We start from the raw sequence: 25,064 nt of genomic DNA on the forward strand, positions 1-25,064 counted from the left end.
GACCTTAAAAATAGTATTAAAAGCTCTAATCATTCAAATGTCCACAGAACAGACAGTAGGATATACTGTATATTTGCAAAACATTTTAACATTTGCAAAATGTGTTTTTTAACGTGGACTTTTCCAAGCTGCGTGATTTTAAGATTAAAATAACAGAGAATTTAGAATGAAGTGTGTACAGGAAAAGTAAAATCCCTGACAAGGCACAACCTTAGCCTGTTTCCTCTCTCAGCCAAGAGTCACGTCTGCTGGTTTCGGCACAGACAGGTTTTCCGTCGCAGTTCCCTGACTCACAGACGAGCAGTCAGGTGCTGCAAAACATGGAACTGAGATGGTGCTGTAGTAAGTGTGCAGAGATGTGCGCGGGTGACAGGTATGCACGTGTGAGAAAGAGCTGTTAGGTGACTGTGTGGGAAAAAGGAGGTGAAGGGAAATTTTGGACAGACTTTTAAAAATCCCTTATTCTGTAACTAACTTAAGACAATGTTATAACGAGGAAGTGATAGTGCAGCTGCTTACGGCAGAATTCGTTCTTTTAAACTAGCTTTATTGATGCTATTTATGACAGTTACATAAAGTGTTGTAATTACCTAAACAATTACTAAAGTGTTGTAATTACCTAAACAATTACTAAATATATTATTCATAGAACATAATTATTTCAGTATCATAACTTTAAAAGTCATCAATAGCAGAACAGATAGTTCTACCTTAAAACAGAACCTTATACTAAGGAGAATATTATGATTCAGGAGGTACTAAAGTTGATGTACATGCACCGCCCTTGCAGCCTCAGCATCCTCGCTGGCCTCCTTGCCGGCAGACTTTCCACAGAGGCCAAGGACTGAGAAAGCCTGGGCAGGGAGTCTTCTCCCACAGCCCCATTCTCCTCTTCGGACATGGGTCTGCTCCAAGCAGTGCCAGAGCGTTCAGCACAAACCACTTTTCTACCAATGTTGAAGAGAACCTCTGTGCTGAGGTATACAGTACAAAACTCTGCTAAATTTAAATTACTGCCACATTCTCTGGAAACCTTAACTTTAGCCCCCCTTTCCTCAGGGGATGGGGGAAAGGAGAAAGAAAGATTCTAGCCATTCTGGTTGTGAAGCAAGTACAAAATGGTGCGGTGAGCTCTACCTGTGCAGGTAGTGTGAAACAAACATACTGAGAGGTGGAAAAGAATTTCATCTCAGCAGGCATTAATTCTGAAACTCCAGTGATGCTGGATAATGCTTTTTTATTTTATTACACTGAAAAGAAAGTATCAAACAGTTATGAATAGCAACTCATTTTTACACCACAAGTGGGTGGACTCCCCCCACACATACAGTCAATCACAGCCGGGCAGCAGGAAATCAGATGGAAAGAAAAGCCCAACTGAAGAGCCCAAGGTGTGCATTCAAGTTCCAGAAAATTTCCAAATTCCACTGGATGACTAAAAGCCGTAAGATTCCAGTAGAGGACACACAGCTTGACCATCTCTGTCTGCAGAGGGCAGTGTCTCATGTTTGCATTTTAAATGGCTGAAACCCTAAACCTAAATTATTTATTAACAGATTAAAAATTTCCTCTTCTACATGAAAGGAACATTTAAACAGTCTCAGGAGAAGAACTGAACTAAAACAGACACTAAAAATCATGGGTAGAATTGCTGCAAGTGGGAAAGATGAGAAGGGGCCTAACAAGGTGTTTCTCTTCCCCAAATGTAATGCATATTCCCACACCAACGTACGATAAGGGGTTATGAACCCAGCTGTGGCTTTGGCCACCCTTACAGAGCTGTGCTTAATATCCAAGTGTATTATTTTGCATGAAGACATAAAGCCAGCAATCCTCTTGTAATGTCTTGCTGCAAAGAAGCACTGCAGGATGTACAGTACCCTTCAGTGTTGCAGTCTTGGTTCAAATGTGTGCCTAAAACTTAGTGGGCATCTGACATTCACAGCCCACAGATCTGGTAAGAAATGCGCAATTCAAAGCCGTGCTAGGAAGCAGAGGCACGCAGCAGCTCTAGTGAAACGATCGCAACCCAGCTGTAGCCTGGACTGGCTCACCTATTGCTCTGATACCTGTAACTAGAAACTATGTGATTTAAGAGTGCTGAGGACAATTCCAGGATTTCCATTTGTTCTGCATTACTATAATTAGAGCTTCCGGACCATGGTTTACACTAAGAATGGCAGCAAGGACTGCAAGGTGGAAGAGACTCAGATCAGATGGGTCAGACAGGGAGAAAGTCTGGAGAGAAAGCTCAATGGTTCTGGTGAAAAGGACGTGTGTTCTTACATTACTTACACCATATCACATGCTTATACATAGACAGTCTGTAAACATTATCACCACATGTGAAACAGCTTTTATCACACTACAGCACTTTAACTCCACTTCCTCTACTCAGCAGCAAATTGTAAGATTCACCACAAAAAAGGGTGCCTAAGTGCAGCAATCGATATATTACACAGAAGTTAATAATATGCGACTACTAAATATAGCCGTTCTCGGTTTTCCTCTGCATCTTCCAGCCTAAGACATTTTTGCAGCATCTTGAACACACTAGCTGCCCTGTATTGATTGTGATGCTCAAAACTAGTGACAGGTGCAGAACTCTCAATATGGCACTTTTCCCTCACCCCATCCCACCCACGTTTAGATCCTACAGCTTCAGCTTGTAAAACTACAGCTATCTTCTTTGTATAAATGCACATGCACAGGAAGTCCAAGGAACAGACTGCCAACAAGCAGATGAGAAAATTAAAAAAGATCTGAGACGCTAATCAGCCCTGCCAGAATTATACACTGCATCTAAATACAGGTTTTAAGGGAACATCATTGGAGTACTTCTGCAGATAAGCATATCCTTCATTTTAATTAAAAAAGAAAAATCCCCTCCTTTGAATGAACCTACTTCCATTTGAGAGACCTATGTTTTACTAACACATCTTACAATTTTCTGTTTCTTTGCTTAAAGACAATAGAATGGGGAAGAAAGAAAGAAAAAAGGCAGACATAATTTACATTCGGGTCACTGACTTTCTCGATTGTGGCTCCAAACACCAAGCCTTTAAAAAGGAAAAAAACAACCATCCAAGCCCCGCACTGCTCTGCAGTAGAACTTCCTCCTGTTACCTACATTCATTTTTACCCGTGTGAGCTGCATGTAGTTAGTGGAGTTACAGCCAAAAGGTAGCCCAAGGAAGAAAAAAAATCTTCAGCTAGCAACACAATTGAAAAATGCAACTTTTCTAATGTAGTACTGATTTCTAAGAAGAAAGCATGCAGGGAAACTGCCATACATTTACATAGACATATATGTGTCTAAGTGTAGAGTAAAAATCTGTTTCAGCTTTCTGCATGTCCAGCATTAATCCATTACGATGCTTTGTGATATAGATGTTAGGAATAAATGTGAAACAGTTCAGAATTTAAAAGATACACTACTTAAATGTGGATACTACAACCCGATTCACCCTGTAATCCATCAATGTGTAAAAGCAGCATATGCTTGTACAGACTCTGGTAATTACAGAGTTTTGTTTCAAAAAAACACAAAGTTTCATACAATATAAACACGGTAATTGTCACTTTATCTCACAATCTACACTGTGATTTCAATCATGCACAACAAAGGGACGGCTCATGAGAACTGAACTGAGAGGGTAAATCACACCCCTCGTAATAATAGTAACAAACCTGTGTTCATTAGTGTTTGTTTGTTTTTAAAAGGTATTTGTTGAATTATTACAAACATCTCTTACAGACTGGTGAAAAAAGAAAAATGTACTGGGTGCGGCACTAATCTTTCATTTGTAAGACTTGTCTTGGGGGAAATCAGTTTCATATTCTTTACAGGCACGTGACTTTATCAGAAAACCACAGCGCATTTTGGCATAATTAGCAGGACCTTCTTAAATACAGCCCAGAAGAAAGCTCTGAGGGAAACAAACACATTTCACATCATTAGGGGAAGTCAGAGCTGAAATGGAGGTATCAGCCTCTGCACAGAACAGCAGAAATCCTACCTATTTTTAGTTCACAATTCCAATAAGAAAACAGTTGGGAATCTAACGAAAATATCCTGGTGACAAATTTAATGGACTGAACACTAAAGTTACTATTTTTAAATAAAGTTCCTCATTATCTTTCAAAACAAGAAGCAATTAAGCAGCAGTGGAGCTATGGCTTCCCAAGCGTCTGGTAAGGCTTGGCCCCAATCAGACTGAAACTGGGGAATGGCTCAACACCTTTCTGATCCTAAAAACTGGTTGAGGGCCAGGCTCGGGGTTTGGTTGGGTTGGTTTGGGTTTTTTTTTCGGTTTAAGGAAAGCAGTTCTGCTTTGACCTGACCAGTCCTGCCTTGCCCCGTCTTCCCCTACCCGTTCCCCAATCACCCTCCTTACGAGCAGGGAATGCCTCTGTGCAGCTGCGCAATTCGCAGCCCGCCCGCGTGAGGAGAAGGTGGAGAGGAAACCAGAAACAGAGCTCGTCAGGTCTGAAGAGAGCTGGTGAAAACGACAAATGCTAACAAACTGCTTGGATCTTAGAATAGTTCAGCTCCGTGGAGGAGCGGTGGACAGTGAAGTACTCCAGAGGCAATGGCGAAGGGTCAGGGATCCCGCCTAGCAAAGAGCTCTGAACGAGCACGGAGGAATTCACAACACAGAGCATATTGGTATTTGCCAACTTACTGAACGAGCCACATAAATCACAATAAAGTCAGTTATAATCTGACACGTTCTTCTCCAAATAGCTCATTAAAACTAGACATTTTAATTACTGGTTCCCTTCATAACACGCTGTGACAATAATGAGTATTTTATACTTGTAACTTCACATAAGACTATTCCACGCTTTGTACATACTGCACGCCTTATTTTTTAACTTTTAACAACAGGGGTAGAGAATTAGAGTTAGCATTGAAAATACATGGATAACATACTAATATCTACATTTTAATGTGACACAGCAGGATCCTAGAGTCTGGAATGCCCATTTGGAGAATATATCATCTATGCTGGTAAGACAGGAGAAGATCCCTAAATCCATCTTCTCACCCCTTCTACAAAATCACTTCATCATGTCAAGATTCTTAATGACGTTGCAATACTTCTTGGCATCAGTACCATAAAAGATCGAGCAATAGCATCCTTCACTCATCTGATTTCATTTAAAACCTCACACTATCCAAAATCATCCAAGGGTTTTTGCAGATAGGAGCTTTTATATTCTTCTTGAAGAAGAGATGTATCACAACACCAATTTACACTGGGAAAACGAAGTTTCACCCCAGTCCGGCCTTTGCTAAAAGAATGTGTGGATGCTAAAGCAGTTCAGCTCCGTGGAACAGAGGTGAACAGTGAAGTCCTCCAGCAGCAATGAAGAGAAGCCATTCAGGCTGAACCAAGAAAAGAACCGAGACTGTGCACCTTAACTGCAAAATCTGTTCTTCATGGCACACATACTGATAGGCAGAGCTAATGAAAAGACCAAAACAAAATAACAATCACTAGACTCAAGCAAGATTGGTTCACTTTTGAGGCTCAATCTGATGAAAGAATATCCAGAGAACAGCCACACTCTTTACAAAGCTATGTAAGAAGAGTGCCTTGCCAGACACGAAGCTTCAAGATGCCTAACCTTTCCACACTGGCCCTGATTTTATAACATCATAAATGAGTAATGAAAATCCAACTGAGATGCCTTAATAGCAAAAGTGGTGGACAGTGTGTTCCAGACATAGTCTTCAGCAACTTTGCAAGGATTACCAACATTGGCAATATATGAACAAAAAATGCGAATTAACACAATTTGCAGGGATTCTGCATGTATATTGCTATTTTCTTTTATTTATAAAAGTTACTTAGGCTCCACAAGGTTTTTTGGTTTTCTTTTATTGTAAAAACACGAATCTCTCGGCAAAGCTCATACAGCACTACCCGGCCACCTGAACCGGGCTGGATGCGGCTCCCTCCCCACCATGCTCCTTTGGCAGACCCTCCTCCAGGACCCAAGGCTCTTTCCCTCTCCCAGCTGCGAACAGCCTTGCTAAAAATAGGCCTTGCTAGTTTTTACTCGGGCTGCAGTTTACGTCAGCCCTTTGGGGGAAGGGGAACCTTGCAGAGTACCCAAGGTACTTCACAGCCTTTGCAGAAAATTACTGGGCAGCCAAAGCATTTCAAGTGTAAATTACCATCCAGACACTGAAAACCCTCACTTGCATAATGCATACACTGCGATTTAGCCTTATCGTAGATATCCTTCTCGGAGACTTAATTAGTGTACCGCAATACAAAATCATGTAATTCTGTGTTAACTATATTTAACACATTTCAGCTACAAAAATCAATGTATAATACACCACAGAGTAATCAGTTCAAAAATGGTATTTCAAATCACAAAACCTATCAATGACATCCTGCCTACAAAATTACTCTTAATCACACGTAAAATTAGCTAGCAATTTCTTTCAGTTTATTTAGGACTTAGTCACATACTATAAAAAATACTTAAAGAATACTTAAGTTCAGCTTCAGTTTCATAAACTTGTTCACCTAATATAAGCTTAATCTATTTTTTAATTTTCAGCCTGCCCCTCCTGAAGCAAGGATTTTATGACCATGTTCTCTGCATGCAAGCACACGGTCTCAATAAACTTTCAAGCCTGCTGGTAAATTTATACCAAATGCATTGCAGACATCTTTGTCAGGGCTCTCTCAAAAATAGGAAGTTCAGCAACACCTGTGAATGCAAGCAGGCACCCAGACAAAAGAAATGTATATTTAAGTCCCCAGTGAAGGAAAGGCTTCGGTGTATTATCAAATAGCGGAGTCCACAGAAGAGGAAAAGGAGAGAGAGAACATGCAAGTCAACAGCATCGAGTGGTCCCTCTCCCTGGGACTGGCAGTGATGTATTTGCAGTGCTTCCACCCAGGGAATAATCGGGAATCGAACCTGGCGCTTTCACATTGTACCACAAAACGTACTGGCCTCATTTCATCCATGTATCAGAAATTTTCTGTTGCCTCCTATCTTTGGGAACACTGTTGCTTTTAATTCCTTTTTGAAAGCAAGTCTTTAATGAGGTTTTACAATATCTTTTTAGGTCTTAGTTTGATAAAAGTATTCTCCTAATTGTCGTCTTCTAATCTTGAAATGTTCCTTTTCTGCAGCAATACAGCAGAAGCGATAAGAGTGCTCATTAAAAAAAACAACCCATGCTCCAAAAGCTGTCGTGCTTGCTGACAGCAAGTATCAGAAACAGCAGATCCCAAGGTCAGGCACAAACTTCCAGCAGCTACTCACCCACCAAGGTGAGTAAACTGCAAAAACCTAAAAATACCGGTCTCTCCCGCTCCACGTTCGCTGCTATCGGAGCACCCAGAGAAGCACACCATTTCAGCAAGGCATTTCCTGCTGGAGCAGCATTTACTGTGGCTTCCACTGCAGCAGCAGACCCGAGGGGTTCCCCCCTTGCAAGCGCCCCGCAGCCAGTCCAGCACCGTACCCCACGCAGCTGTCCCAGCACTCCTACCATCAAATCCACCCAGGGAACGCCAGTCTGGCTGTTACATAGGTAATGCAAAAATGATGCAATCAACACCGCACTCTCTTGTTTCCTCAAGCATTTATTTATAGCTCGCCCTGTATTTTGCGCTTGCAGACCTTCCTCCTGCGGGAGGGATTCCTAGTGAAGGCTGCTCCAGCCTATATGGAAGTCTTTTCTTCCGCTTGTTTCTGTATCATATTGAATTGTTTGTTCAAATCACAGCTCAAAACAAACCTCATTCAGGGCTTTTTCTGTTTGCACAAAGGAAGGTTGCAAAAGCATGGGAGGAAAGGGTGAGTGAAAATTAATTCTCAGGAACTAAGGAGTTTTAACAGTTGCTTTGATTGATTCTCAGCACTTGACAGCTATGGTTTTTATACCACTACAGTAATCCAAGACCACTATACCATTAAGTCCCAGACTAACAATTCAAGATGTGGTTTGCTCTGTTTTTTAATAAAGTTATGGAAATTTTACAGTAAAACTGAGCAGTTTTTAAGTTAATGGTTAAAACGTCAATAAACACAAAAGGCTAGTACACCCTAGATGCATGACCACCTTACAGAGTTTGCATAAACACAACTCCTCCTCTTACTTTAACTTCTCATCCTAACTAATTCATTGTAACACACAAACTGACCACTACCTGTCTTCAACAAACCAGAGGATTTAAGGATTACTGTGTACACAATGATCTTTTATTTTACTGATTCAAATTTACTCAAAGTACGTGTATTTTTTTTGAGAACTGAGATTACAGGAGAAGTTTCACCTGCAGCAAACAGAGTTATTTTTAGGGTGAATTTGTTGCACTTTCTCTACCATAAAAATGTTTTTCCTTTTTTTTTTTTTTTTTTATTTTCACTAGGCACAGAATAAAGGGCAATACCATGTTCAAGATCCACATACAGTGAAGGCAAGCCAAAGAATCTTGAGCTTTCAGCAGTTACATAGCTCCGCCAATTGTCTGACTTTCTGAACGTGTCAAACGTTGGGCCTGTCTTGCAGTAAAGGCACCACCTGGGCATTTATCAGCTTTGCGCTAGTAGCCCGATACCATGTTTACTACAATAGTGAGATCCCCTCGCCCCAGGAATGCGTGGCATCGCTTAAAGGATGAAAGGCTGCTCGGCAGAACACCAAGGAATCCATGCTATCAGTGGTATTTGTGAAACCTGTTGTTAACGAATTAACTCTCAGTAGGAGAAACTCCATCTATGTTAAGAGGGTTCCTATAAGGATGAATCGAGGCTATTGAATTTTTCTTAATCTTTACAATCATGAAAGAAAAACAAAATTGTGTAGTAACGCTATGTTAGTAGCTGAATTTAATGATCTTGTGTAACAATGCAACATACTAATTTCCTGATTAAATTATTTTGTGTCAAGTCTGTAACAACACTGATTAATCACTCAAAATGGATTGCGCATTGAGTCAGGGCTTTGAATGCCTACATGAAATCTTGTTTACTAATATATTGCTTGTTTGAAAAATACTGGTCATTTTCATTACATGGAGAATGACTTATGAAGTCTCAAAACTTAACAAATAATCAATGAAAATAATCAACAAAAATCAACCCTACACATCTCCTTAAAGCAACTGATCTGACCCCATCCTCCAAACATGTCTTTGAATTAATGACCATATGGAAAGGATTTCAAAGTCCCTCTTGATTAAAAGCTGGAAACACTACTTTTCAAGGTGGCAACTCTAACTGTTGCATAACTAACCCCAGATAAGTTTAGCTTTAGGTACACACATGTATACAAATCGCAGAGTTATGTGGAGAACAAGCACCCTGCCAGTGTAGTTCACTAATTCTCATTCTATTACAAACTTGTCCCAATCAACAGAGCAAGAGACCAATACAATATTCACAGCCATCTCCTCCAAAACCCTTAGCCGACAAAAGATGGTTTTTTAATATATTTTTAGCATATTCTCTCACACTGTTAATTAATGCCACAACAAAAACTTTGAGGACAGGGAAAGGAAAGAGTGGGAAGAAATGGGGAACCTGTTGCCATTAAAATGCAGAAATTAGTAAAAGTTTAATTAACAGAAAGTTTTGGCTTATATTCCATCTCCTGCTGTATTGCATTTCAACTCTTCCCCTTCATCCACAAAAAAATTCCACTGCATTTGAATTTGTACGTTTGCAGAGAACAGTGCCACAAAAACCAAAGCAGAAGCATGGATAGAAACATGTTGACTAAGAAGTCCAGGTACTACTGAACCAAACAGACTTGAAAGCAATTACAAAAATACGCATCTGGTGTTTGCTTTAAAAAAGCCCAAGATTATGTCATTTTCTCTTTTTGAAATAGAAATCTCAGGGCTTATGCACATTTTGTCATTTATCTGTATTATTTGTTTATTAAAATGTTTAAATCATTTGGTGACGCAGCATAATATTCTTTACTATACAACACAGTTTGCCATTTTTACCACTAGTAACAAAGAATCTGTTATTCTCTCTAGTGAATTATTTTTAACTCTGTTAATTAACTCTATGGGTATAGGCAAACCATCAAGAAATTGGACTACAGAACAACTTTGTCTGCAAAATTCTGAACTGTAGCCAAGTACTTTTAGTACAGAATTATCTTATGAAGCATCATTCTTAGGTTTATACAGTAGTAGTTACTCATACATTCACTTTCTTTGATAACATCAACTTTGGTTTTAAAGCAGACTATTAAAGTAAAATACTAGCCAAGAAATACATCCTGAGCAAACTACCAACTGGACTCAACACAGTATTCTTCATCAGCTAACAAAGACGTCAATATGCTTGTTATTTAGCCCTGCCTTCATGACACCGTCTTGATGTGCTTTTGCCATTCAAAATGAAACTTAGCTGTCAGAGGAAAACAGCAATCTACTGAACAAATCAGGTCTACTTCTGATCATGGAGGAAATTTATTATTTTATGGAGAAATTTTATTTAAATAAAATGTTAACATTCACTCCAAAGTTTCAAAAATACTCTTGAATAAGCTAACCTAACCTGAGCAGATTTTGTGCATGTGAATTTGCTACAGAAAGCAATAGCTGTTGTACGAGCAAACGCTCCATTTGCACGTGAAAGCAAATGTAACACATTAAGAAATGAACACCCATTTCCACTAAATCAGTCATCCAGGAACACTTGCACTAGGGTTTATCCTTAACTCTTGCAGGCATTAGCAAGCGGTACATTTAAACTAAAAGGCAAAGTGTGACTATTTGGATGCAGGACCGGGTCAAGAAATAGGGGGAGAAGTTCCAACCCAGCTTTTTCATGCTCTTCAGATTAGGTCAACCCTGCCTCCAGCTGAAGGCAAATCCCTAATATTTACAACTAGACATGGAAAGGAAGTTGCATCTGCAGCCAAAGGCCAGAAAGGAACTGACACATTAACAGATGTGTGGAACAAAGGAGAAATAAAAGTGGCAAATGAATGAAGGTGATTGGGGCTGGGTGGGGGGGTTTACAAGTGGCAAAGCGAGTGAAAGTGAAGGCAGAAAGGGAGCAAACAGTTAAACCCTTTCACAATAATTCAGAATGATCTGGTGGGCATTGCACAGATCTCAAAAGCCTGTGGTATAACTTCTTAAATTATTCACATTTGGGACTTGTAAAGGTCTTTCTGCCATTATGGCTCATCGCTTCTAGTATTTTCACTTATCGGTGCTCCCAATTCATAAGACTCAAGCAAGCTACTCCAAGACACCTTTTCTTTTATCTTGCTTCATACTGGGATGTAATCTATTTTGAAGACAGGGAAGTTTATCTGGGGTTGAGTGTAGCTTGAAATTAGGAATTTATGATTAGCTGTGACAACAGTGGGAACATGTGTTGAATTCATAATCCATTTATTGGCTAAATTTAGGTAATCTGGTTTTCACAGCACTTGCCAGCAGGCACATCCCTGCTATCAACAGCAAGGAAGGGCAGACACATGAAGCAGTTAGGTGTAATTCAGCTACTTATATATTTGGACTCGTTTTGTTGCTAATGACTTCACTGAAGTCATGCAAAGACAGCAGTTACTGTGCTGCCCATCATCTACAGCAAGCTGTTTCTGCACCTAATACCCCACTGGATTGCAAAGAAAATATAACCCGGGCTGTATTTTTTTTTTGTTTGTTTTAAATTGAAATTTAACCTTGTTTAAAACATGACCCTCTGTTCCCTCAGGCTGAAGAAGACTAGGGAGAAGACCCTAATTCAGTTATGTCTAAGTGCTCTGGAATAAAGTAAGGTGGGTTTTACAATCAAGACTAAGGATTGGAAGTTAGATCATCTGGGTCTATTCCTTGGCTTGCCAAAGAATTGACACAGCAGTAGGCAAGCTCATCAGTTTTAGATCAGCGAAAGGGGACATGAATATTATTCTTCCTCACGGGAATGTTTAACAATATAATTGTTAATGTCCGTAAGAAGCTCATGTATGCCAGGAATATAGGCCAGGGAAATTCCTGTCCTGTTGAATGTGAATATGCAGACACAGCTTGCAGAGCAGGAGCAACTACTCTGCCAAAATCACATTGAGTGGAAAGAAAGTAAAGAGAAAAAAAAAGTTATAAATAATATGAATAAGAAACTAGACTAACAGTAGTACCACTGATAAATCAGCCACTATTTAAAAAGGTGAGACTTCCAGCAAATGCACTTTACTACATGTTCCATGAAGGGAACTTTGTCATGAAGTAAAATCAACATGGAAGAAAATAACATTAAGTGCTCAGATCGGGGCTCTTAATTGCTCTCTACAAGTCAGAAAATCCAGAAATAAGAAACACCATAAATCTTAATAAAAATATAAAGAATTTACAACCCATAACAAATTAGAAATTAAAAAAAAAAACCAGTGTGTCCACATCTGCTGATCCTTTAGCAGCCCTGCACAGCAGTCGGCTAATAGCTGCATTCCCCCCTTTCTTTGATAAGTATTTTAAAAACAAACATCTTAAAAAATACTTCTCATAAAACTCTTCTGGAGAAGCCTGGCACAGTTTCAAGCTATCAGAGTGGCTCTGCTGGTGCTGAAGTTCGAGAAACACGCCTCTGCACCTAGACCAGCCACCTCCCCACGCTCTCTCCTTCCCCGAAACGTCAGGCAGCAGGAGAAAAGCCGGTGGAGCCGGCAGCAGGAAATAGCGTGAGAATGGGCTCCCTCATGTTACTTCCAGCCCTTCCTGATATCGGAGGGTGTGAAATGGGTTGCAAAGACTGTCTCTCACATTATTTCCTCTTCCACCCCAGCCGAAACCAGGAAGCGCCAGCTAAGAGATACACGGAGAAAGCGTAGCATAAAATGAAGCACAAAATCAAATTGGTAGCCAGGGCTAACTAAAGCAAAAATTCAAGGATCTATGGGCACAGCCTAATATTAGCAAGTCTAGAAAAAGCACTAGGAGGCTCACGTACCCAGGCTTTGCTTTTGATTTGCTACATAGCTAACCCAAAGGCTACTGAACATCAAAGCCATTTTCTTCAGGACACCCACAGACCTTGGGTCAGACCTTACAGGACGGTGCTGGCATCCTTCATGCCCTCGTGCCCCAAAGAGCACGTTCATATGGGAAAGGTCCTACTTACTCTGACTGCTCTGCTATGTATTTGTGAGGCTTTAAGAACCGAGCTCCTCAAATGAAAACCGAGGTAAAAGTATTAGCAACAACAGCACTTCAAAGAGATCACGTTTGTTTATATTTGACAGAAGGCATATATTTGACAAACAGGTCTTGGCACATTACAGTGGAAATGGCTCCTATAATATTAAGTAATCTATTCTAAATAAAATGCAACCCTGTGCCTTCAGGGAAGAAATATGAAGGATGATAAATCATTGATTTATCACCATTTGGGGTTTTCTATATTCTAGACATTTCTGCATTCTTTTGTTTATGATTAGCCAAGAGCAGTATCCCATGGCAGCTTCAGCACAAACATTTGCTCTCTTCTGCATACATCCCCACAAGATGCAAGAGCCATGAAATCTGGTCTCCTCATAGATAACGTTCCCTCCTCACAGCTAAAATACATTCCTCTCAGAGAGAAACTGTTGACAACCTCACAGACCATGTTGTTCTAAAAGCAGAATTGAAACTAATTACTTAGTAAGTCCAGTTAAGAAAAGGGAAACAGCCTTCTTTCCTTTCTCTGCCTCTCAAGACTGTAAAATATGCCTAGGCAGGAAGTACAGTAAAGCTCATGATGAGCAGAGGCAGCTACTCTTTCAAAATGAACAGGGTTCCTCCGAAGTGACATTTTCATTTAGCCAGTGAGCTTGAGGATAAAGGGCAGTATACCAGAAGGGCTCTCCAGCAGATGAGGTTACTGGCCAGGCCTCCCAGCTTCACACCTCCACAGATCACAACTGCAGTTAAATGGAAAGCCAGGACCGTACCTGCAGCTTTTGGTAAAGTCGTCTTTTCTGAGCCAATGCAACCGGGAACTTGGTGGAGCAACGATAATAGCGCATATTAACGTTAACTTCTTATGGGGAGACAGTGAAAAATTGTAGTGAGTCAGCAGGAAGTATTGTAGTATTTAAAGCTACAGCTCAGAAGCAGGTGAAAAACACCACTTCCAGACTCTAAACACCTACATTCAAGTTAGGTAGATACAACACACTAGGTTGAGAATTATATTCATTCCCACTTTCCTGGGAGAGGACAAGCAGCAAAACGTGGCTTTCCCCTCACCCTTCCTTCATCTAGGAGAGCTCCTGACTCATCAGCTAGTTCCCTTCTTTCCTCAGCACAAACTCTGCAAGAGTTTAAGCCTCCATCTCCCCAACATCTTTCTTTTCAAGATGCTCCAGCATCCTGCAGCTATGCCATACAGTTCGTAACTCTGAAAAGACCTTCTGTTGGACTATAGCTAAGCTGCCTACACGGAGAACCAGTTTTTAGCCATGAAAAGCAGAATTGTGAAAGCGGCAATGTCGAACAGAAGGAAACTAGGTAAGTCCTCATGGCCTTGCCAGTACCTCACTGCCACCAGCACACCATCAAGAAAAGATGGAAGTAAGAGGAGGAAAAGGACTTGTGCCAGTTCCCAGAAGACAGCAGGCGGGATGCCGGGTGCAGACCCCAAGCCCTGCAATGTGCCCACTCCCTGGGGACAGGCGATACAGACCAGCCCCTAAACTCTCCAAGATCCCTGAAGAAGCTCTGCATACATTTCATGCAGGTTTGATATTAACGTTTCTAAAAGCCAAACAAAGCCCTGTAAGATATACACTCCTCACGGTTCCCTGCTAAAAGGCAGACAAAATTGATTTTTAAATATTCCGCAGAATCTCCTTGCAAAGCTTCCTATGTATCACTGTGTCACTTCCAAAAGTGAAAAAACCCTTCTTTTATAAAAAATGCAGAATGTTAAATGAGCCCATACCAAGACAAACTTTACACTAAGCAATTCACACTTCAAAAAATGACAGTTTAAAAAAAATTTAAAGATTTGACAAACAACTACAAAAAGTTAATTTTTGTGAACAAGAAACATTGTTTAGAATTTTAAAGTAATTCACCGAACGAGGAATCCATTAATATTTAAGAATTTATTCAATTTTCAAGAGCAAGAAGGGATTTTTGGAAGCTGGATTGATCTTGAAAGAGAAAAGCTACTTTGCTGCCTTCCATTTTAAGCATGCCTTTCTTGTTTTAAACAGGGACTTCAAAAGGGGAAAGTGTTTAGAACCCAAGACTCTTCTCTGAAAGAACTGACAACTCCAACACAGTTTGCTCAACTTTCTTTTTTAACTTCTATTAGCCCTAATGCCAGTAGCTTGCACATTCAAATTAAAATAGTCTTAACTTGATAAATCTCAGCTACATTTTGTATTTTGCCTTTGCTACATTTTTTTAGAGTGTAGACACCAGGTTGATTTCAAGATATCAATCACGTCAGATTTTACAGGAAGTAATTTTTGTTAGGTGCCTTGAAAATTTAATATGATAAAAACAAGTTCAGAATTTCAAAGTGACATTAACCTCCAAGCAAACATTTTGCCATTAGAAAACTCTTACTTTGCATATTCTGTTATTAAAAATGCCACTGCACGATCAAAAATGCCAGAAAGGACAAGAAATACCAAAACTAACAATTAGAAAGCTCCTTCTGGAAGAAAATAATGTCATATACTTTACTATCAAATTTAATAAATATTAGGATTATGAAATATTTTTAGAAAGAGACAGCAATGGTATCTTAGGAAAAAAATCTGTAATTTGTCAGTAATGTACAAGGTTTATTTTTGGCTCAGCAGCCCATGATGTAGAATTAAGTGTTCCACTAGATGGAGCAGGATGGTAAAACCATCATGAAGGCCATCCCCCTTTCTGACCCATGAAAAAGTCAATGTCCAGCAATCAGGGATGATAAGAATTTTAGCTTTCTTCTGTGCATTCAGGGCAGAACAAAATTTGTTCCTCTTCCAAAAAAGGGCAACACAAAACCCCCTTAGTGCTTAACAGTATTTACTTCTTCCCATCACAGAAGTTGACTATTAACAAACACTAACCAGAAACAAACAGATAACCAAACACTATCAGAAACAAAACTAGTTTTTCCCCATTTCTATCAGCTTTATGCTAGAAAGACAAAATTTACTGGATAGTTGACAGAATATGAAAATCTTGCAGTGTTTTTTGTTTTGTAGCAACTGAACTTGCAAAAAGATTCATGCCAAATGATCAAACATTAGTCACCTAATGCAAAAGACATTGCTACACATCAAACAAATTCACATTAGAAACAATGGCAAAACTTCAAAGAGGCTCCTAAAGACCTGGAGCTGTGTAAGTCATAGTAAAATTATCTCCCTGGTCTCTTTTCAAACAGAGCTAATTGTTGATTTACCTTTAAGTCTACCTAAACAAACAAAAAAAAAGAACCTTACAAATTTTATTTCATCAAATGTTCTTTAAGAGATGCAGCAGTAGACAAACTGCAGTTGTCCATCACCATGTCAAATGAGAAACCTGCATTTCCTTGACCACTAAATCTTATTTCATCTTCTCCAAAAGAAGATGAGAGAATATAAACTAACAAACAACAGTTTTACTATTAACATTGAAAATTGAAGTCCTGCGATTCTTAAGTACACACAACAAAAATACCAGGAATGGTCACAATTATCACAAACATCTTGCCATAAAAAAAATTCTGAACCATACTATATTGCTATATGTGATAAATAACTAAAAACATGCAGCAGTCTCTCATGACAATACTAATTATCACAGTGGTATAAATAGCAGAAAAGAATGAATCATTCTCAGATATGTGCATGAAGGCACACAAGCAGAAGTCTTGGTGACTGATCACAGGCTGCTGCCCATGATTGTTGCTGCCCTCTTTTTTTCAGATGAATAAACTGCACTGAAAAACAAAAGCTACAAACATGGGCATGTTTCACACCAACGTACTTTTCAACTTACTAAAACTTGCTGCAGTATCTGAAGCTGACATTTGGAAAGGAACGTGTCTAAGTGGAAGAAGCAGGAAATTTGGTCTTTGAGACAATACAATTGTCCACTGCATTAAGGTGTCAGCCTGCATTAAGACCATTTGAAAGCATCTGCAAGGTTTTCAATATAGATATCATCTAACTGAACGCCAGTTTATCCTACCTCTCTGAATAGCTGATTACCAATTCGCTATGTAGCATACAACTCCTTTTCCAAGGTAAGGAAAAGTAAGCATCAGGACCATCCAAGTCACTGTCATCAACACTCAATAAAAAAATTTGTGTATCACAGTCAATACACAGGAGAATAGAAACCATACTTACTACTGTGCACAATCAATCAGTTGATATTCATTAGATCTCTCATAGCAGGCTTTCACACCTTCATCTTGCCAAAGCGTTTTTGTATGTTCATAAAACTCCTGAAAGATTAAAAATGGTATTAGCAAAATGGATTATATATGAAAAGAATAGGCAAATGGTAACATATCGTTAGCCCTATAATGAACGGTAAATGGTAACATATTTAACAAAAAACTTTAAACATGTTTTAGAACCTGACTATAAGTTCAGTTGGCTTTCTTAGTTGGTTTGACTTAAACGTTTTGTAACACTTGAAGAACTGCTTCTCAATCATTTTGATTGAGTCCAACTATATACTGAAAGAAGGGTTAACTTTTCATTAATGACAATTCTGTTGGCATTTTTAATAATCAATACTGTTTAGTAACATTTGTTCTTTAACTCACAATTTCACTGCATGTTATATTTATTTGGCTGACAAGATTTTTTTTTTTTCTTCAGTGAAACACTACTTCTCAGTAATTCTTACATAAAGGTAGCAAATGACGATCAGGTTTTACTTGACTTTACAAGTTAGTGAGGATCTTCAGGGACTATAGAGACATCTCTATCTTAGTTAACTCTGACTTGAAGTTAACTCGAAGTATGTGCAGAATTTATTCTTTTACAGTATAAAAGGATATTGAACAACAGAAGAAATACAGTGATACAAAACTAGATAGCGTTTTGATTGCATCAACTTTATAAGCCAAAATACAAAAGCAGACACCAAAAACACAATGCTTCAGTTTTGTTGAACCTGTAACACAAGCATAAAACACGACAAGAAGCCCATTCTTTTTTACATATAAAAGATGCACTTTGGCTCCAACAGGGGCAGGTGCAATATGTAACTGTATTTCTGGCTATCAGTCTAAGAACTTCAGTCACAACCACCCCATGCAACGGTACAGGCTTGGGGATGAGTGGTTGGAAAGCTGCGCGGCAGAAAAGGACCTGGGGTGTTGGTCGACAGTCGGCTGAATCTGAGCCAGCAGTGTGCCCAGGTGGCCAAGAAGGCCAACGGCATCCTGGCCTGTATCAGAAATGGTGTGGGCAGCAGGAGCAGGGAGGGGATCGTGCCCCTGTACTCGGCACTGGTGAGGCCGCACCTCGAATACTGTGTTCAGTTTTGGGCCCCTCACTCCAAGAAGGACACTGAGGTGCTGGAGCGTGTCCAGAGAAGGGCGACGGAGCTGGTGAGGGGTCTGGAGCACAAGTGTTATGAGGAGCGGCTGAGGGAGCTGGGGTGTTCAGTCTGGAGAGAAGGAGGCGGAGGGGAGACCTCATCGCTCTCTACGACTGCCTGAAAGGGGGTTGTGGTGAGGTGGGTGTTGGTCTCTTCTCCCAAGTGACAGGACAAGAGGAAATGGCCTCAAGTCACGCCAGGGGAGGTTCAGGCTGGATATTAGGAAAAATTTCTTTCCAGAGAGAGTGGTGAAGCACTGGAAGAGGCTGCCCAGGGAGGTGGTGGAGTCACCATCCCTGGAGGTGTTCAAGGGATGTGTGGACGTGGCACTGTGGGACATGGTTCAGTGGGCATGGTGGGGTTGGGGTGATGGTTGGACTCGATGATCTTACAGGTCTTTTCCAACCTTAGTGATTCTGTGAACTTTGAATAGACTTACAAAGAACAGCAGCAGCCTAGTGACTTAAATTACACACACCACTGTGGGCATTACTTTCATCAACAACCATGGACTTTTCTTGGCTATCTCAGAGCTTTTAAAGTGTTTTGGACTAAATACTTTTATTCTGATTTTAAGTGGCTCAGGTAACTTATTCCAAATCAACTTTTTTTTTCATCCAGGACAGCACGTGACCTTTGAAATAGTTGCTGTATATATTGTATTTCTCCCCGCACCCCTTTTCTTTACCACAGAAATATTTTAAAGAAAAAGAACATATTATTTTAAATAGCCATTTTACTGCTTCAAAGTTCCTCCATTAACTTCGCTTTGGAATCGCTCCCTCTCTTGGGTATCAGTCTCTCGCATTCTTTTACTATCAGTGTAGTACAAAGAAAGGGGTCACATCCAAATGTGACTTCCAAGGTTTCACTTAAGAATATCTTTCTAAAAATTCACTTTCCTACCAGAATGTTAACTAACACCTGAAGTGCACCGGAACAGTAGATGCTTTAAATGGCATCTTAAAGATGCATAATGGCATCTTAAAGTAAATTTAGTGATGCAGATTTTCAAACCATCCTCTTTTTGGCAGGTATAAGATGCATATGTGATTGTGTGATCGTACAATTGTGAATACCAATTTACAGCCTATCGAATGTAAATTTGATCTTGCTTTTATTGCTATTGAATATTCACTAGCTGCACATACACACGAACGATAGTAAATGCACACTACACATCTAAAAAAACTCCCTATGGTAAAATTCTGTTCTAATTTCTTTTAAAGAGATTATGAAGTTTATATATAGTATTAGATGTATCTTTTCAGTTTGTTCCTTGCTTTTATGAACTGTTCATTAACAAAAAGACCTGCTAAATTTCTTTTTTAAGTAGGTAAGAAGATTTTACTTGATTTTTAGTATCTGTAGATTGTACGACCATTTGCTGTTAAAGGAAGTAAAAGATGAATCAAAATCTTAATTCCAGTCCTCAGTTTTCTCTCTCCCACTGCTGGAATTATGTTCATTGGATGCTTTAAATTTGAAGGTTTCCAATTTTTTGGCAGTTGGGGGACTATCGATTACTTTAAATCTTCAACTGTATCGCAGCATAGGGAGGAAAATACCTTTCCAAAGCAAAAAGGATTAGTAAGGGAAAGTAAAGGAGAGATGGGGAATTATCTGGAATCTCACTGTATTTCAGCCAAACCCATTTTGGGGTGGCTTTATATATTTATTTTTAAAAGTAAAGTAACAGCAGTCTAATACAGAACATCTTATGACTCACTCAACTTATTACTACAAAGCTCGGAAATTGAAAAATTGAATCGTCAATTGTATGAGATTTTTTTTGCTGAAACAACAGCTGATTCAAAGGGACACACACCATTTAAATTTACCATCTAATCAAGAAAACTTACACCGGACTTCAGATAATGAATTGCGCTATTTGGCAGAGATACGGTTCTAAAACAGACATCTACTTCAAACTGGGGTCAGCATCTGCCAAGCCAATTACCTCCAAATATACCCCAAAATACTCGCTTCATCCTGCACTGAAGTAAGTAAACAAATAACTAGGCAAAGATAAGTTTACAGAAAATGCAATAAAACATAAAGATTCTTCATCACCTACAAATGCACATTTAACGTGAAAAGAGGCAGTGCCTTAATGAAAAACAGTCACAGCATAGTAAAACTCTGCTACAAAAAACGAGACACAAAAGTCCTTCCTCACTACAACTATGACATTGTGGGAGAGAACTGATATAAAGCAATTATTTCCAACAACTTATGAGCTCCTTCATACCTTGTGGAGAAACATTTGGAGTAGTTTCTGCAGACTCTTAAAACGGGATGAAAAGTAAATCCAGTTCCTGGCCCTAGCATAAACACATTGATAATAAAAAGCCTAGGATTTAGTTTAACAGAACAGTTACATACTGTTCAGAAGAGTCCTCCCTGTGTTTTAAGGGCAGTTCTTAACTTCTAAGAAAATATGTGGATAACAATAATGTGATAATGATCAATGTTTGTGCCTTGTTAGGCCAAATTAGCAATAAAATACTTAATACTGCCTTTATGTCTGTCCTGCTAATCTGAACTATAACCAGCAATACTTATGCAATCTTTTCAATATGGTTATTAACTGTCCATGTGGGCTGGAAAAAGAATTTAAGTCCACATTCTTTGAACTTTTTATTGGCATTTCAAAATCAGGATCTACAACAAGTCATGACTAATAGATACTAAGACACAGTGGGCTTTTTTGGGTTGGGTTTTTTGTGTTTCGTCTTTTTTGTTGTTTGTTTTCATTTTGTTTTTAAAACTTAACTGCATGACTTGTGATAGTCAAATAGGAAGGCCTTTTATTAATAAACAACCTTTTGTCTTTAGGCCACATCAAATATATCTTCACACATTTTGGGACTAATGCTGACCCAGCTTACACAACTGTAAACTAGGAAGATGTTTACCAAAGAAAAGTCGGAACCAGGCTTATAGAGTTCCACTCTTGCTTTATTAGAAGCCCACTTATACTAGTGACTGATTTTGGAATTAAGACATAGTAACTAGATGCAAAAAACCAGATTCTCCCTCCTTCCCAATACACCTACACTAACCACAATTCTGAAATAATATTTAAGAAAAAGAATAACATAAGGAATTCTCAGCATCCCATTTGAGTCATGGAATGTAGCCTGGGGCTACTCTCAGGGAAGGCAAGTAAAACCACAAGATTTGTTATGTATTTAGGTAAAACAGGGGCTTCAGAGGCCACTAGAAAAATCAAGTTAGCAACAGGGTGGGTTTTTTTGAGTTAAATAGGTCTAATTTGTATGAGATCTCTAAAAATAGTGTTAGGAAACAAATTAACCAAAAGTAGCAGGCAAATTTCCTGAAAAGAAATAGCCAGAAAACTAGTCCTTACATGTCTGGTTCTTGTTTCCATAACACTGATTCATTTGCTGGCACATTCTAATATAACAGACGCTACAGCAGCATCAACACAGGTTTCTCTTGCACTATAAAATGGAGCTCCTAATGAAGCAGCTAAAATAAACACATAATACTAAATAACAATTTGGTTTGAGATGACATTCCACAATAAACAGGATTTAAATATTATGTTCCAAATGATCTATAGTATTTGCAAAGTATGGTCATATTATCCATTCTTGCCCTATGCATACTTAAAACTGAAAAAAATATTCAAGTTATGTCATTTTCCATTAAAAAAAAATGCTGCAGTTACACAATACACACCCAAGATCCTGTTTAAACTATAGCTGGAGCTGTGTAAAGCAACAAAAGTCAACATAAGTGATGACAGCATGGCATCACCAAGGAAGGCGAGAAGTCAATTCTTCCTAAGAATTATGTCAAGATTGTAGCATTTATTTACCACTAGACCAGACTTCACACTTTTCAAAGTGCTAACATAACCCTAAAGAGGAAGAAATCCTTGTGTAGAACACTTTGAGAAAATGATGCCAACGTAATGCAAATCTGAACAGAACAAGCAGGGCTTGACTTTGAATGTGTTCAGGCTGAGCAGGGGCATAGTTTGAATTCTGGGCACAATCCCTAACTAACGGGCTACACTTCTATGAAACTATAAAAAACTTTGAGAAAATCCACTGTCTGGGTAAACAGTCTCTGGTCTTACTTAGATCACTGAAGTATCATGACTTGCTGATGGCGAGGGAGCCTCATCTCTCATCATACCGTAACACCACGATACTTAAAAAGTCGTATTTATGTGAAAACAAATGTATTTCAGTATTAATGCTTTATTTACGAGATTACACTTTCTCCACCTGCTGAAAGTTTCCCAATACAATGAGTCAATAGGCAACATTTGTAAATTGCTTGTATTCACTTACAGGAATCTATGCAGACTTCTAGAGAAAAAAACCCCATCAGTGGAAATCATCATGTAAAAGGGATGCTTGGAAAACAGTACTTTGTTCCAGAAAGATCTTACCGACACAATTCTGGATTAGAAAAAAGGCAATGCAGATTCTAATCAAGTTAAAAACCTACTTGCATTAGAAAATTTCAGCAAATTGAATAAATGGCAGCAGGTAAACAGTAGTTTTATTAGAAGTCAAACCAGAGAAAGTGTTAAAGAACTTGGAGGTTGAGCATTTTGGTTGTTAAAAAACATAATCCTCAAGAGACAGACTCCAGGCCTGGGAAAAAATAAAAGAACCAAGATCAGCTTTTGAGAGGCATTCTAAAAGGATAAAATATTAGTAGAAAATGAAAAACTGGACATACTGTCTACAAGGTTTTGTTCCCTCCAGATATATAAATACTCCAGAGACTTTTAAAATATGTTTATGAAGCAATGTTTTATAGGCATTGAGATGTTGGCAGGGAAAAACATTGGCACGGTTCTTGCCACTATGACACCATGTTCACAGGAACCTTAGCATGGACATGCAACATTACCTTTTCTTTGTAAAATATAATATAGGGTGGATCTGTCATTAGAACAGCTTATTTACTAATTCCAGCAAAAGTCAATGCCATTGAAAAAAAACCTTACCTACTAAAAGGTGTGTACAACCATTACACAATGTTGTGGTTAAAACTGGGATTCAATTCCTGGGCAAAGTTCAGTGTCACATGGAGTTGCACATTTCATAATAGGAGTTGTAAATAGGTCATCCACTTAAAAACCTAATGATTAAAGGTCAAATCAAATCAGCTTCTAACTATAAAATTGTATCTTGGAAGACATTTGCTTCCCGACGTGTTCCACTTTTAAAAATAACATTGACCATTGGTTTCAAACCCCTTTACAAACCTACTCTGCAAGATGGGGGCACATGAACTTTACTTTCATGACAGTCAAGCAGTTCTGCTGCATTCCACTAATGAACCACATGAGAACAAGACAAGGCCACAGGACGGCAGAGCAGCACGGTGCATTCCAAGACAGACTGCACAAGTTGATTTTCTCCTTCCAGGATAGGTAAATACACAACAAATTGATTTTTCATTGCTCATATCTGAAATCAAGTGATTACTATTGACTGTAAGGCCACTCACAGAAGGAAACTGATGGCATCTTGTCATCCTCCCTGTGTTTGGGCAGGGATACTAGAATGTGTTAAATTTGTCAAATCAGACAGTTTAATAAGCCACTTACTTGAACAGGGAAACATCTGCATTTCTAATGGTGTGAACAAGTGTTAATTATTGCTTGCTATTTTAGGGAAAATATGCCGATGATATCACAAAGGAAACACATACCTACAAATAGTTGAAGATATTCTCCAGTTACTGGCACGTGTCCAGAGCTGAATACAAAACTCTTTGGGAAAGGCCAGAGTACTCAGCACTTCCCACAACTGAGTCAGAAATATTTTCAGCAAAGATTCATTCTCATTATCAATAGTTTTTCGTGCTTAGAAAAGAAGAATGATGCTGAAATATTTTGGGTTTCTGCTTATGGTATTGTCACATTTCTAGTAGCACAGATTAAACTGGATGTGGTTACAAGGAATGGACAATGGGAAGGGAATTTTATTTAAGAAACTCCTGTGAAGCTTGAACTTTCATTTTTCCCCTTTGTTAAGAGTTTCAAAACACCACAGTATTTGAGAAATGTGCCAACACACAATTCCATACCCATAATCTACAAAGTGCCTTTGGTTAAAAGGCCTCACTAGCATAGTATCACGCTATTTCTCTTTTATTTCTGCTTTCACAAGAAGTTTAATTGCCACAGAAGCTTAATCTGTTGATACTAGAACAGTGCTCAGATTTAATCCTTTCACAGAACTCCTATTTAAAGCATATCACGCTCATTAGGGAGGAAGAACTCACTTTTGGTGAGAGCACTAAGATGGAAGTTGGCAGATGTACTCCCCATTTCATCAAGATTCCTCTGCAATTTTAAACTGAGCAATCAATGTTCCTCTGCTTCTTCAGACTATACTCATACACAGAAAGGCGGCAATTCATTAATGGATTAAACTTACTGATAGTAAAAGGCTCACAAAGAAGTCTTCTATACCATTCCAGTTCTCTCTTGGGGTAGTAGAGAACGGTGGTAATAGAGGC

The 25,064-nt window shown here is 39.0% G+C and overlaps 1 protein-coding gene across 4 annotated transcripts in view; it reads right to left on the reverse strand.

The window, feature by feature from the left end:
• The window catches only part of GNAS (GNAS complex locus), a 163,910-nt gene that overhangs the window by 24,353 nt on the left and 114,493 nt on the right, over window positions 1-25,064 (reverse strand). For all 4 annotated transcript variants that reach the window (XM_059827371.1, XM_059827373.1, XM_059827372.1 and 1 more), the window contains one exon: window positions 17,339-17,436. In XM_059827371.1, the coding sequence (XP_059683354.1) occupies window positions 17,339-17,436 (98 nt within the window). The remainder of the gene's footprint in view (window positions 1-17,338; window positions 17,437-25,064) is intronic.

The sequence above is a fragment of the Gavia stellata genome, chromosome 20 (assembly GCF_030936135.1).
Source record: "Gavia stellata isolate bGavSte3 chromosome 20, bGavSte3.hap2, whole genome shotgun sequence".
NCBI lineage: Eukaryota > Metazoa > Chordata > Aves > Gaviiformes > Gaviidae > Gavia > Gavia stellata.